The 12,706-nt window shown below is 37.3% G+C and overlaps 1 protein-coding gene across 4 annotated transcripts; it reads right to left on the bottom strand.

Annotated features, from left to right (window-relative positions):
* Nucleotides 1-4,318: 4,318 nt before the first annotated feature.
* Nucleotides 4,319-10,426, bottom strand: LOC103707051. 4 transcript variants are annotated; one of them, XM_039128064.1, is made up of 3 exons: nt 10,120-10,387; nt 6,754-7,026; nt 4,319-5,345 (listed from the first exon to the last, which is right to left on the bottom strand). In XM_039128064.1, the coding sequence occupies exons 2-3, from the start codon at nt 6,863-6,865 to the stop codon at nt 5,032-5,034; spliced, it is 426 nt and encodes a 141-aa protein (XP_038983992.1). In that variant the 5' UTR covers nt 6,866-7,026; nt 10,120-10,387; the 3' UTR covers nt 4,319-5,031. The 4 variants fall into 4 exon arrangements, with proteins under 4 accessions (XP_038983992.1, XP_026660430.1, XP_008789618.1 ...); XM_026804629.2 differs by lacking the exon at nt 10,120-10,387 and adding an exon at nt 8,734-10,103; XM_039128063.1 differs by lacking the exon at nt 4,319-5,345 and adding an exon at nt 8,734-8,834 and having other exon boundaries at nt 6,893-7,026; nt 10,120-10,426.
* Between the last annotated feature and the right edge of the window lie 2,280 nt (nt 10,427-12,706).

Below are 12,706 nucleotides of genomic sequence, written 5' to 3'. Positions count from 1 at the left end.
AAGTAGGGTTGTAAACACTGCTACCATGATGACCCGGCTTGAAGTAGGTGGACCCGTCTATGCCTTGCATGCGAGGCGAGAGAGAAAGGAAAAAATATCTTCATTCAATTCGTTCGGGGAAGAAGACTCCGAGTAGGAGACCATCTTCTTTCCCAATCCCATAGGGCGAAGGACTCTAGGGCCATACTTTTCTTCTCTAAATCCTCTTTTTTGTCTATGAAATCAGCTTTCACCTCCTTTCTAGCATCCATCTTCAAGGAGAATCCCTTAATCAATGTGGTGAATCGAGCTCTTTTGAAGAGGATCTTTTAAAGATTTTCAGTTGATTCGGCTACGAGATCTCACCGAAGTTAAGGAGAGCAACCGTCTTGACAAGAAGATGTTGAATAAGACATCTTACCCTGAGTTGATCAATGTTCTTATACTTGAGCCTGAGCAATAGAAGTAAGAAGTCTTGTACACAATCACCTATATGGATAATATATATATATATATATATATATATATATGTATATATATATATATATATATATATATATATTGATGATTTTGGAATTTGCATCATTTGTTGTATGATTGTTTATCGATTTCTAACATGGTTATATAAATATAGATGACTTTATTATATAGACATATCAAACATCGGTTATTATAGTTTCTTGGATTATAATTTTGGTTATTTAGAATATAATGCTGATTATTTTAAAAATTGGGCATAAAACATAATAAAAAATTATATTTTCTCTAGTATGATGAAATTAAATATTTGATTGCTAAATGAAAGAATTTAGACTAGACATATTATGGATTGCCAGTCACGGACTAAATCGTGACACACTGGATTGCTACCGTGGATCGAAGCATGAATATTTTGTATTGCCACTACGGGCCGAAGCGTAAATATTTTGGATTGCCACCGCGAATTGAAACGCGGATATCATGGTTTGCCACCGTGGGTCGAAGCGTGGATATTTTGATTTGCCGCTGCAGACCGAAGCGTAAATATTATGGTTTGCCATTGCAGGTCGAAGTGCAAATATTATGGTTTGCCAATCATGGGTTGAAGCATAATCATGAATAGTCCAAATTACAAAGATAATTGTTAATCGAAAGTCTAGATAAAAATGAAAGATAAAATATATGAAATCATTATATAATAATATCTAACATATTTTTTGAAATAAGTGTATGTCTGACAATGTATATTTATGGATATATATTTATATGGATTTTATCAAGCTATGTTGAATAATCGGTACAAGGTTTTATGATTTTTACCGATACTTTGATGTGGATTGTTGTTAATCTTTATTTTAAATTTACTATATCTATATTAGTGTGAATATGGAGGATTCTTATTGGGCTGTAAAGCTCATACCTTCTCTTTTCTTTTTCTTTCAGAGTTCTAGGATATGTAGTTTTGGATGTGTTGGGCATGCCCAAAGTTATGAATTAGTTTATTTTCTAATACCAGTGAATATTTGAAAATTTTGTAATTGAACAAATTAATTATATAATCATAGTCGTCTTAGGCTTTGCTTGGTGTTGCTCCATGATTCATGTGGTCGACCAAGGTGACGGGTTCCGAGTGTAATAGCAACTACTGCAGTAGCAGAGATGTCAATTGTCACCTTGATCCTCTATTGATATACTAGTTTTCTACGTCTAGCATCTGGATGCTTTGATGAATAACCTCCGCTTTCACTACCATCTCTCCTCCAATCCCTCCTTCAAAATTGGTACCAATTGAGCCCTCACGAAGCAAAGAAACCAAAAAATCTCCTTAAAGTCGCCCCTTGGCAGCATCTGGATTGAAGAAACTAGTTTTTTTCTTTTTCACTCGGGTTTGTGGAGTTCTTTCTTTTGGAGCTCTCATATATCCGATTGCTAATAGTGTCATAGAGAGGGAAATTAAAAGAAAGGGCTGTCCTTGGATGGGAGGCAATGTGGCGAGCTGCAAGGATCTAAGAGAAGAAGAAGAAGGATAAGGTGTAGGGTGGATAAAAGAAGAGATGAGATGAAGAGGGCTAGGCAATATGGCTTGGTTGAAACGTAAATTAGATTTTACCTTCTCCCATCAAATTTATAAAATTACCCTTCGACAATGTGAATTTGATCAGTGTTGGATGAAAGAAACCCATTTAATAAAGGGTCATTGCAAATCAGCCAGATCAATTCAATCAATAGGTTGTTCTGTTTACACCTCAAGCTTTTTTATAGCCAACCCAACAATTAGATCAGTTTCTTTGGTCAGGCCAAAAATTGCCATCCTCACATATTGTCAATGATTCAGTAAACCACAAGGACTCAAATATTGGAAGTTTTGGACTGCTTTTGGACTGAGGAAAATGCAAAGATTAAAAAAAAAAAAGAGCTCCAAAAACCAAAAGAAATAAATTTTGTTTTTATAACCAATTATGAAATGATAGAAATATATCCATAGAAGTTTTCGGCCAATATTTTGTTTTTATCGCCACTTATGAAATGATTGCTAAGAGACCCATGGGCTAATTATAATGATAGGAAAGAAATACAACATAAGAGTTGCTGCAAATCTTATAGTGATGCGCTTAGTATTGGTGGCATATTTAGTTAGATATAGCATGATTGGTGAATGGAAATGGAGTGATTTGTCATGCAAGAAAGTATAGAGAGTTCTAAATGCAACACTTAAAAGAGGCTTCATCAGCTTAGCAAGCTAGCACCTTAAATTCGTAAGAAAAGTTGATCAATAAGTTGACTCGCCTCTAACGAACCAACAAAGTGATTGATCGATCAATAATCAGTTGGCTAGCCTAACAAAGTGATGGGAGATGCATGCTCTCCCACACAGCAGTTTTCACCCCACAATTCATGGTGTTAGAGCATGAAAATGGACGGCTCCCGTTACGAGATATTGCGGGAGGGATGCATAGGTACTTCACCCCTGCACGGTTTTGTCCCTTCGGTGCGACTTTCACCGCTATCAAAAGGGCCCTTGCAAAGGAAAGGAAATGAGACCCTTATAAGCACGACCTTTTTTCCGCTACTCAAGCAATATGGGACTAAAGTGGTCCCTGCCCCATCCGCCCCCCAGCCGGGGCACGTCGTCGAATATCAAGGGCGCCTCGAGCTCGGCCGGGGCGCATTGTCGAGTATAAGGGCGCCCCGAGCTCGGATTAGGGCGTGTCGGCGAATATAAAGGCGCCCCGAGCTCGGCCGAGGTGCGTCGGCGAATATAAGGGCGCCCCGAGCTTGGTTGGGGCGCGTCATCGTATAGTCCTGCGGTCGAAGGGTCTCTTTAGCTTGCAGCCGATGCAGCAGGGCATCCCGAGCTCGAACCCGGGACGTTATTATAAGCATCAGAAAAGATTGCTGCAGGTCGTAGCAGCGGAGAAATCTGACCGAGGTCGGCTGAGCCTTCGGCGAAGTCCGGAATCGGACTGGCTCGTAGCAAAGCCGAGGTTTAGCCTGGTCGGTGCCGAAGTCTGCCCGGCTGAAATGGGATGATCCTTTGTCCTGAGCAGGATAATCCATTTTGCCCCCCATCAAGCAGCATTTAAGTTGCTGGAAAATAATCACTCATTTTTTGCCCACGTATCCAGGGTTTATCCATCCTTAGAGAACTGAGATGCCATAAAATGTTTGACCCCCTATTCTCTGGACCTACAGGTTCTGGCCCAGTTTGGGAACTGAAGCATGGGAACCAGGGATCAAAAGCAGCGCTGTCTTCTTAATTTTCAGTTTATCACAAGATGAAGTTGGTAAGCGACACCTTCTTCAGTGTCAAGTTCATGATTTCAGCCCCTACAGCTTTCTCAAACGTCAAGCAATCCACTGGCTGTAGGATATTCATCGCATAAGTGAAATTAGCCTTGGCCTCTTCAACTTGATTGCAAAAAAGAAATCGAAAACAGCTCCTTAAACATCTGCACCTTATCAAACTCTACTTCAATGATCTTCACCCTTGCAAAAGACTTGAACACCCAACATAAATTAATTAGTAGTATGATCTTGTCGATGCACTTAAAGGTAATTTTGTAGCTGATTGGCTGGCTAGGTACATTTGCTAAAGTGAGAGCATCTTGCTTGTGCATACCCCATTCATAAGATCACCTATGGAGCGTAGGCTTAAGGCAAAGCACTAGCTGAAGCTAAGCTGTAATTTTCCTTGGATAAATAGAAATGCTTTCAGTACACTTCAATAGTCTCACCGCAATAATATGAATTTAAGGTACTTTTTATACTTAATTAAAGGGAAAAAATTATAGATATATAAGTATAAAGCTCAAGAAGAATTAATCCTAGGGATGATACACTTCGATAGTCTCACTGCAAATTGGATAGAAATTTGCCTCTTGCTGAAACTTCAACTAGAAGCTATGAAGAAATCACACCACTATACAACTATACAAGTCAATGGCTGCACATCCTTGCTTTCTTGAGAAGATCAGAAAATATCCGAAAGCTTTACAAGTTGATCTGTTCATGCAAGTTATTTTTGGATCAGCAAAACTTGCAGTAATATTTAAAATGTCTACACACAAAAGGTAGAAGCACAAGAGAGGATTCTGAATTAACTTTAACAAGGCCCTAGGGCATCCGAGGGCAGGTCTCATCAATGGCAGGTCTCCTCAAACAGAGAAATGTTATAGCAGCTCTCTCAACTAAGCCATTCATCAGCTCTCCTGATAAGTAGCCTCCTTATTCCAGATAGCTCCTTCCATTGCTTTCATTCCACACCCTCATATGAAGCTTTTGCATTTACTGACATTGATGACAGACTTGCAGTATGCCAACCAGATGAAGGTAGCAGGAAAATTTGAAGGTTCTCAAATCTCGAGAGCCACATCTTCTTTCTAGCGAAAAAAGCATAGTATGTCTACCATAGTTGCTCATACGGCAAGTTTCACCATTGCCACTTTAGCACTCCAGACAGATTGAAACCTTGTGTGCCAGCCAACGGATCAATTCATTGCACCTTTACATTCTGTTAAAAAGTCTATGAAGATGGGAGCCCAAATAGCCAACCCTTTATTAAAAGAACTATATTTACTGTGCTGTTGAAGTCACAGGTTTAATTCCTTCACATTCATTATTATCGATCAGCTCAGTGAACTGATTGAGAATCCTTCCAAGGCTCCCGAAAGCTTTGATGAGCTCATTGGCTTGTCGCCTAGTGAATTCAGTCTCCATAGCATAGGGTTTCGTCAAATCCACAGGAGCACTAACCTGACTAGCACCATCCTCTAACTCTCCTCTTAGTATGGCATGTATATGCTGGGCATTCTCCTGCAGCTTCGTGGCCATATTTTGTGCCTTATCTGTGTTCTTTGAAGCCTCGATCTGTGTTTCCTCCTCAGAACCTAAATTTTGAAAAACAGATATGGTCATGTACATTTGAGAATAATAATCAAAACCGATCAGGCTGGGATTTAAATTTACAAAACCTAGGAAAAAAAGATCCACTGCTGCAGAAAATTCCTTTTACATAACTCAAGCATGCTCATGTAGATACTTAATTGTAGTAATTATTATAATGCAATCTTCAAAGGCATAATATCATAAGAACTTTAAAAAGAAACATTTTAGGGGTGAGGTAGCGTACAACTTTCTTAAAAATTTGTACATGTTTTCTCAATATGCCATTTCCACTTTACCTATGCATCGTTTCCCATCTTTTGTAATGGTACAAGCGATAGGAAAAGCATATTTAAATCAATGAAGGGAGGTATTTTGTAGTTTACTCAAAAGAGAAAAAGATAATTTCCTTAAGACAGATAGAAGACCTGTTTACCAAGTCATCCAAGAAATGTGCATTAGGGCTTACCACAAAATTGTGTTTTTCTTTTCCTGAAAAGAGGAAGTTATGATCTTCTAGAAATGTTTTCTGGGATTAGTTTGCAACTTATGAAAATCTCTTAAATGATATATTTAATATTTTCTTTATTGTGTGGATTTTCCAAGTTCTCCTTATTCTGAACATCTTTATACTATTATTATACTTCCTTTTTATACAAACAGATTCCTATTTCTAGAGAACTCAATTATTAATTTGGAAGCTGTTGAAATAAAAAAAATGAATGGATCAGGATTTTGCAAGTTAAAGAGATCCAAATAAAGCACAGATATACAACCGTAGAAGAGACACAAAACAGATGAAAGCTACAGAAAAATAAATTTGGTATTGAACTTGTGAAATGTTAATGGGGTACAGAAGATTACATGTAAATAACTTGAAGTGTACAATTGCCTAAAACAGATAACTAAATTATAGAAGCATGACATGGCAATGAGTTACAAATTTTTAATTCATGCTTTTTTTATTTAATAATTGCTCCATGCATTCAGGGGAAGAAAGATTGGAACCTTGTCGGATATTCTGTAGAATAGCTTTTAAAATACCTTTTACTTGTACTTTTACATTAGGCTTACACAAAATTTATCTGGACTTCCTATTTTTGCATGTTCAGCTAGAATGCTGTCTGAGTTATATAATTTTGTGATGTCTGTGGAAATGCTGATGAGGTTGTGAAATGGGTTTCAAGCAACGATGTGCCTCGATACCCATGAAGTCCCGTGAAGACATGATTATATCAGAAACAACATGTTTCACCTCCATCTTCCATACATCTTCAAAGAGGAGCCTGGAAACCTATGCAGTGGTGTATCTTGAGGATTCAAGCTAAACCTTGTGCATGATCACCATGAATAAGTAAATGGCATCTGTTTATACAATGAAAGGCTTAACTGGAAAAGAGGTAATTAGCATACCTAAATCAGCATCAGCATCAGCCATTTCTACATCAACTTTACCAATAAGACCATCTGCATCACTATTCCCCGGGCCTGACTGAGTCTCCTGTGCCTTCATAACAGCATCCATTGAATCAAATACTTCTTGGTCAAACAAAGCTGGAAGCCTAGATTGTGTTCTCTTATCACACTCTAAGCATCAATAGGAACCCACTCCATATCTGGGCTCCAAGTCCCTGATCCTCCTGTAATCAGCAAGCAGTGACTCCCGCTTCCTCTTGCACAGAAGACCTGATGACATCAAAAGCCAAGCAGTTGTCAGACATCTTCTTCCATTTTTGATGCACAGAGAAAGCTTTGACCCAGTCCTCAGCCACAGCAGTAATCTCGCTCACAAGAACCAGCTTTCATGTGTGGTCCAGCCAGGAGCAATCTGGGAATGAGTGCAGCGACAACTTGATGGTGTTTGAGGCTGTTAGTGGTGGTATCTAGCTTTGGAGGTGAATCTTTATCCGTAACAGTGATTGGCTTTTTAGATGATTCCTTGTCCTTATTGGAGGCTGGTAGAGATTGAACCATGCAAGGTGTCTCAGTTTGTTCCATTCCGCTGATATGCAATAGTTATCCGACAAGGGAGAGAGATTTTCATGAAAAACTAAGACCAGCACTAAAATTTCTATGTGAAGTTAAAAGAGAAGTTCATTTCCTGGTATAAATCAAGGCCTACAAAATGCCCAGCAAATAGGGGAGGAAACATGGTTTTCTTCCTTCAAGACAAATATCATTTTGAAATTTACCAGTTACTCTTCCTAAAAACCCAGGTCTGCCTAGGCTTAATAAAATTTTATTCAGAGATTGGCAAACTCCACCTGACCACAGAATTAGGGCTATGCAAAACAATGCTCTGAGAAAAGAATGTTTTCATAAATCTTTAAAACATTGTATAAAGAACTTAAGAAGATTGCATAAAATGAAATTATAGATCATTAGATTTAACAAAGCTGCTTCTAGTAAAACATGTTGATATTTACAATTTATATTACCATATCAATTAATATTTCAATATTATGCATAATTTTTTATTCGAGTTGGAACATTAGATTTCATTTCTATATAGCAAAAATAATAATAAACTGCATACGCATATACTTATATAAAAACATAAACAACTGAGAATCAATAGCCATATATAGTTCCATGTTGCCTTACCTAAAGAGGTTAATGATGAAACAACTTTGGAAGCTGTATTAAATTCAATGATGTATATCAAATAAATACCAATGTGGAACATTACTCACTATTTTAAGAGTTGGACTGCACACTTTACACTAACCCCTCAAAATAGGAGCTAAGGATTCAACATCAATGATGGACAATCCAAATTCAAGATCCAAACCATTAGACATGATCTACACTACAAAAAATACATGGATACTAAAATCTTGTATTTCGGTGGTCTCTAACCTAATCATCAAAAAAGTATCAAAATGGACAATTTTAATAATATGATACTATATTTTACTATGATCTAACCATCAAAATCTAGCGAATTTAAATATATCCATGTTTTATGATGTGTAGATTATAACCCATAAAATGGATTTTTGATTTATATGCTTTGTCATGGATTTTACCTTACAAGTACAATTGATATAGTTTATTTTATACCAACTTGATGCATATGTTAGAGACCACCAAAATACATAAATTTTGGTTTCTAGGCATTTTTTATAGTACAGATCATGTCCAATAGTTTGGGTCTTCAATTTAAACAGCCTATCATTAATTTTAAATCATTATCTCCTTTTCCAAGGAGTTAGCATCAAGTGTGTAGTCCAAATCTTATTTTAATTAAAAAGGAGAAGCAATGATTCATGAAAGAACATGTCATAGAATCTTATGCAGAAAATAAGTGATTGAAAAATGTTAAGATCTTTAAAATAAAGAAAAGCACTAAACTTTGAATTTGAAGGCTTTTAAAAATAGGTTACCCGTTACCCCATGTTTTTCTTGGTTCAAGTCCCACAATGCCCTTTGCATGGGAAGCAGGGAAAATAAGTTTTTCCTCTTGAGGCCACAAACTATGAAGCAACCCAGACCTATCGAGATGCCAAAGGTGTTTAAACCATATGATCTAAAATTCAAGCATGGAATAGAATTCTTTAAAAAAAAAAAAATCTAAGAGACATGTAAAGCCTATAATTATTGAAGTTCAGCAACAAGATCTCAGAAATAGGGCTAAAATTGCTTAAATTTGTTTGAGAACCTTATCCGTTCACTTGGGTGTGGTTCAATAGTTTCATCTCAAGCAGCTTCTAACATTGTTTTAGGAGAAATTGGGCCCAAACAAGGATCAACAGATACTTGGAATTGCTTTCCATACTCATATCAATATATATTGGATATCAATACTCATCGGATACAACTAGGATGCATCTCTATGCTTATTTACGTATCCGTCAAAAAAATATCCAGGATGGAAGTTATACTCCACTTTTGGGGTCCCATCTCATCTTCTCTTTGAAATTACATAGGTCAAACAACAATTAACACAGTGCAGAGGAAACGACTGATATGCTGTCAACTTTGGAAAAATCAAGGGAACCACTAGTCTTTCACATATAATCGTGCCAGCCACCTTACAGAGATGAAGGTTTTCTCATGTGTTACTCACTCAATATCTTTCTTTTTCAAGAGCTTCCTCCTTCGGTCAAATCTACTTGTTCCTACGAACACCTCTCAAAAGGGAAAATTCACTTTTTCTCCTCTACTGCCCCAGTTCTCCTTTGAACTGAGTTCTACGAATTAACCATTCTATCCACATCTCAGCTCACGGATTTCAAACGACATCTGCTAGCTGGATATTTTGCAAGAAGGTATGGACAGAAAACTCAACTGGCGACAAAAATCAGTGAAACTGATAAAACTGTTACAGATTAGCTAGCCACATTTGAATTTTTAAGCTTTTCTAAAACAGAGAACTTACCTTGCCGTAATCTAGGACCTCTGTCCATCTCACAAAGTATTATATAGACCAGTTAAGTTCCATTGCATCTAAGTAGAAATAAAATCATAAATTCTGAAATTTTACATTGGCCGTAGCCTAATCCATAATATTTGTTGTCACGGAATAATCTATTCGCCATTATAACTCATATTCTTCCAGTCTAGAAAGTGTTCAGGCAAAACTAAATCCTCCCTTGACGTAACAGGAAAAGAAAGAAAAGGATTTTGTCCCCCCTATCTGAAATTTTAGAAAAAAAAATCCCAGCGTAATCCAGAAAATGAAAAAGAAGTTGATGAGAATGTATGAGTGGAAGCGATTATGAGGAAATTCAAAAAAGAAGCTATACGTATAAAAATTCAATTAAACAGTAAATGGACCCGAAAAAGAGAAGAAATCTCGCCCTAATCTCATGCCACCCTGTGGCTCTTCTTCTTCTCTTTGCGATCGGCCAGCGGCGACGGGAAGAGAGCGGGCAATGGAGAAGGCTCGGTGGGCGGCGGTAGCTCTTCGAGCGTGGCAAATAGAAAGGGAGAGGGAAAAATAAAAAGGCTTGAAACTTTCCGCTTTGGCAATAAGGATCACGTGCTCGTGGCCACCTTTTAACGTTTTTGCCAAAACCGTATTATGATTTTTTTTATTTTTTCCACAAAATTTAGATTGTAGCATGCAAGGACTGTTCAGTTGTGATAAAAAAAAAAAAAGAGGGAGTAAGCTCGTGGTCGACTGAGAGGCTGGTTAGGGCGGCGGCGGCGAAATTCTCATTCCGAGAAATTTTGTCGGTGTGGCACACCGCTGACATGGCGTACTTGGTGCAGGATATAATTTCTCGTTCTTGCCAATGTTGTAGCCCAGCCATCTTTTTGACTAGAGGCCGTATGGTTTTATGAGCCAGTGGATGATCAATGAGATCTTTTTAGCAAGAATTTTGTGTGGCTTACATGCAATGGTAATCGATAAGAATCACTGAAAAAACAATCACTCGGAAAATTCACCTTGCTTCCTTGGGTTATACTTTCGAGTTTTTACGGCATTTTCCTCATCCGCCTTTAGCCGCGATTTGCGCACGTCAGCACTCTTCAAACAAAACCCACGGACAGAAACTACCGGGTCTTGATCCATTAGCTTATATAACGATATCATGCTCAAAAAGAAGGGAATTTAAACCCTATCTTGTTTTAGTTGCGTCCCCTGGCCTGGCAAACTTCTAAAGTGAAGCACTCGTTATGGTTATGGTTATGGTTGACATGTAGGAAAAGCTTATGCAGGGGGTCATGGTCGACACACATATCACGCAGTCTTGAGTGTTACTGAGGCTTAAAGAAAAAAAAAAAAATCAAACCACTCTGAAGGTACTATATATGTAGGCTGGAAAGGCAGCAATGCTTTAAGCACTCCGTGATCTATTATTTCTGGTTTTATTGAATATATCCGTACTCGTATTGTATAAAATATCCACTTTAACAAAAAAAAAATCAAAGAAAAAGGTTAGCATCTATTTTATTTTCTGTTCTCCATTTCCCTCCTACAGTCTTCTGAACTTCCTTTCATTCATCTTTCACCTACTCTATCTGGCAACTTTTTTTTTTTTAATCCAAAATCCTTTAACCCTGGCAAAAGAATAATTTTGGTGAACAACATTCACTTACTTTGTATGGATTATATCATACAGTCTATAGTCTAAGATCAATCAGAAAGATTATTATATAATTCTTGTCTGGGGTGTAGATCGTTCAATAGCGTAAGCTTTGCAGAGCATAATTGTTAGGAGAGATTGAGCTAGTCAGCCAAATTAAGCACGGCAATGATTAGAGAGATTAACCAATTCTTTTGTCTACCAGACTCCCTTTCTCTAGCCCAATCCTTGTGAAATGTTCTGCATTTTATTCATTTTACTAGTTTCAATGATCACCTTGAATTACAAATTCACTATTGGACGTATGACGGTGGCGTTTATCATGATTTGTATTTCTAATATAGACGGGTCACAATGACGGCTTAGGTTTTATTATCCTTTCTGATGTGGCATGGATTTGTTGACTTATACCGAGCTGCCGACCTGAGCAGTCGACTGAGTTGCCGATATAAATAGTCAACCGAGCTGCCGATCTGCACAGATAACCGACAACAACGAGCCATGTGTCTTCGAATTAAAATATACTTAAGGCGGTTAAAGCCTATTAAAAAGATAGTGGTGATCTAACATACTTATAAGGTGTGATACTGGATAGTTATCTTGTATGTTCGAGTGGTTATCGCATTATCGACGCAATTAACCACCATAACATGCGTAAGATGCTTGTAGTTATTACCCGCCAAGCCATTAAGGTGCACATTCGTCTTATTTCGATGCTGAACATTGCTCTATATAATCAACCTCGAAGGACCTTCAAGTACACTCTCTCTCAGATTAACACTCTTGCTTTTACTATTCTCGGTTCTCCACTATTCTCCAAAATCCTTCTTCTACTTAGGCATCAGAGATGCCCTGTTGGATAAAATTTGGTGGCTCTCAATATTGTTTTTTTTGCTTTCAAGTTGAACTCTCAGTAGACCGCTTTATTCGAACAAGGTCATAACCAATCACCCACTATTCACTAGCCCATCCAATCTCTTTAGCTTGGATCTTGGCAGCAACACTTTCTATCTACAACAATACCTAAATATAGCCATCTATTTTGCCGCTCTAATAACCAAGCTTCTAAACAATGTGCTATCCCATTTTAATAGCTTTCTATTGAAACCATTATTAATTGTTCACTACAATAGCCATTATTTATCCCAAAAAGTTACTTAATTTTAATAATTAAATAATCACTAAAATAACAACAATTACAGTAGTGTTATAATAGAAAATAATAAAGAATATTGGAAAAATAGTATTGCATTTTCTTTGTTTATATTAAATAAAGTAATATATTTTTAGACTTCACAATCATTTTTAAAGAAAAAATTGAAATTTGAAAA

The sequence above is a fragment of the Phoenix dactylifera genome, chromosome 7 (genome assembly GCF_009389715.1).
Source record: "Phoenix dactylifera cultivar Barhee BC4 chromosome 7, palm_55x_up_171113_PBpolish2nd_filt_p, whole genome shotgun sequence".
Lineage (NCBI taxonomy): Eukaryota > Viridiplantae > Streptophyta > Magnoliopsida > Arecales > Arecaceae > Phoenix > Phoenix dactylifera.
Note: the sequence above shows the minus strand (reverse complement) of the source record. Positions and strands in the feature narration are given on the sequence as shown.

Excerpts from the sequence above, each read along its gene's own strand:
- LOC103707051 (XM_039128063.1), bottom strand. The coding sequence starts at position 10,408 with ATGCTACAATCTAAATTTTGTGGAAAAAATAAAAAAAATCATAATACG. Across the intron at positions 8,835-10,119 it reads AGATTTCTTCTCTTTTTCGG|GTCTGGGTTGCTTCATAGTT; the intron begins GTCCATTTACTG and ends GCATCTCGATAG. Across the intron at positions 7,027-8,733 it reads TGAACCAAGAAAAACATGGG|GTCTTCTGTGCAAGAGGAAG; the intron begins GTAACGGGTAAC and ends TGATGTCATCAG.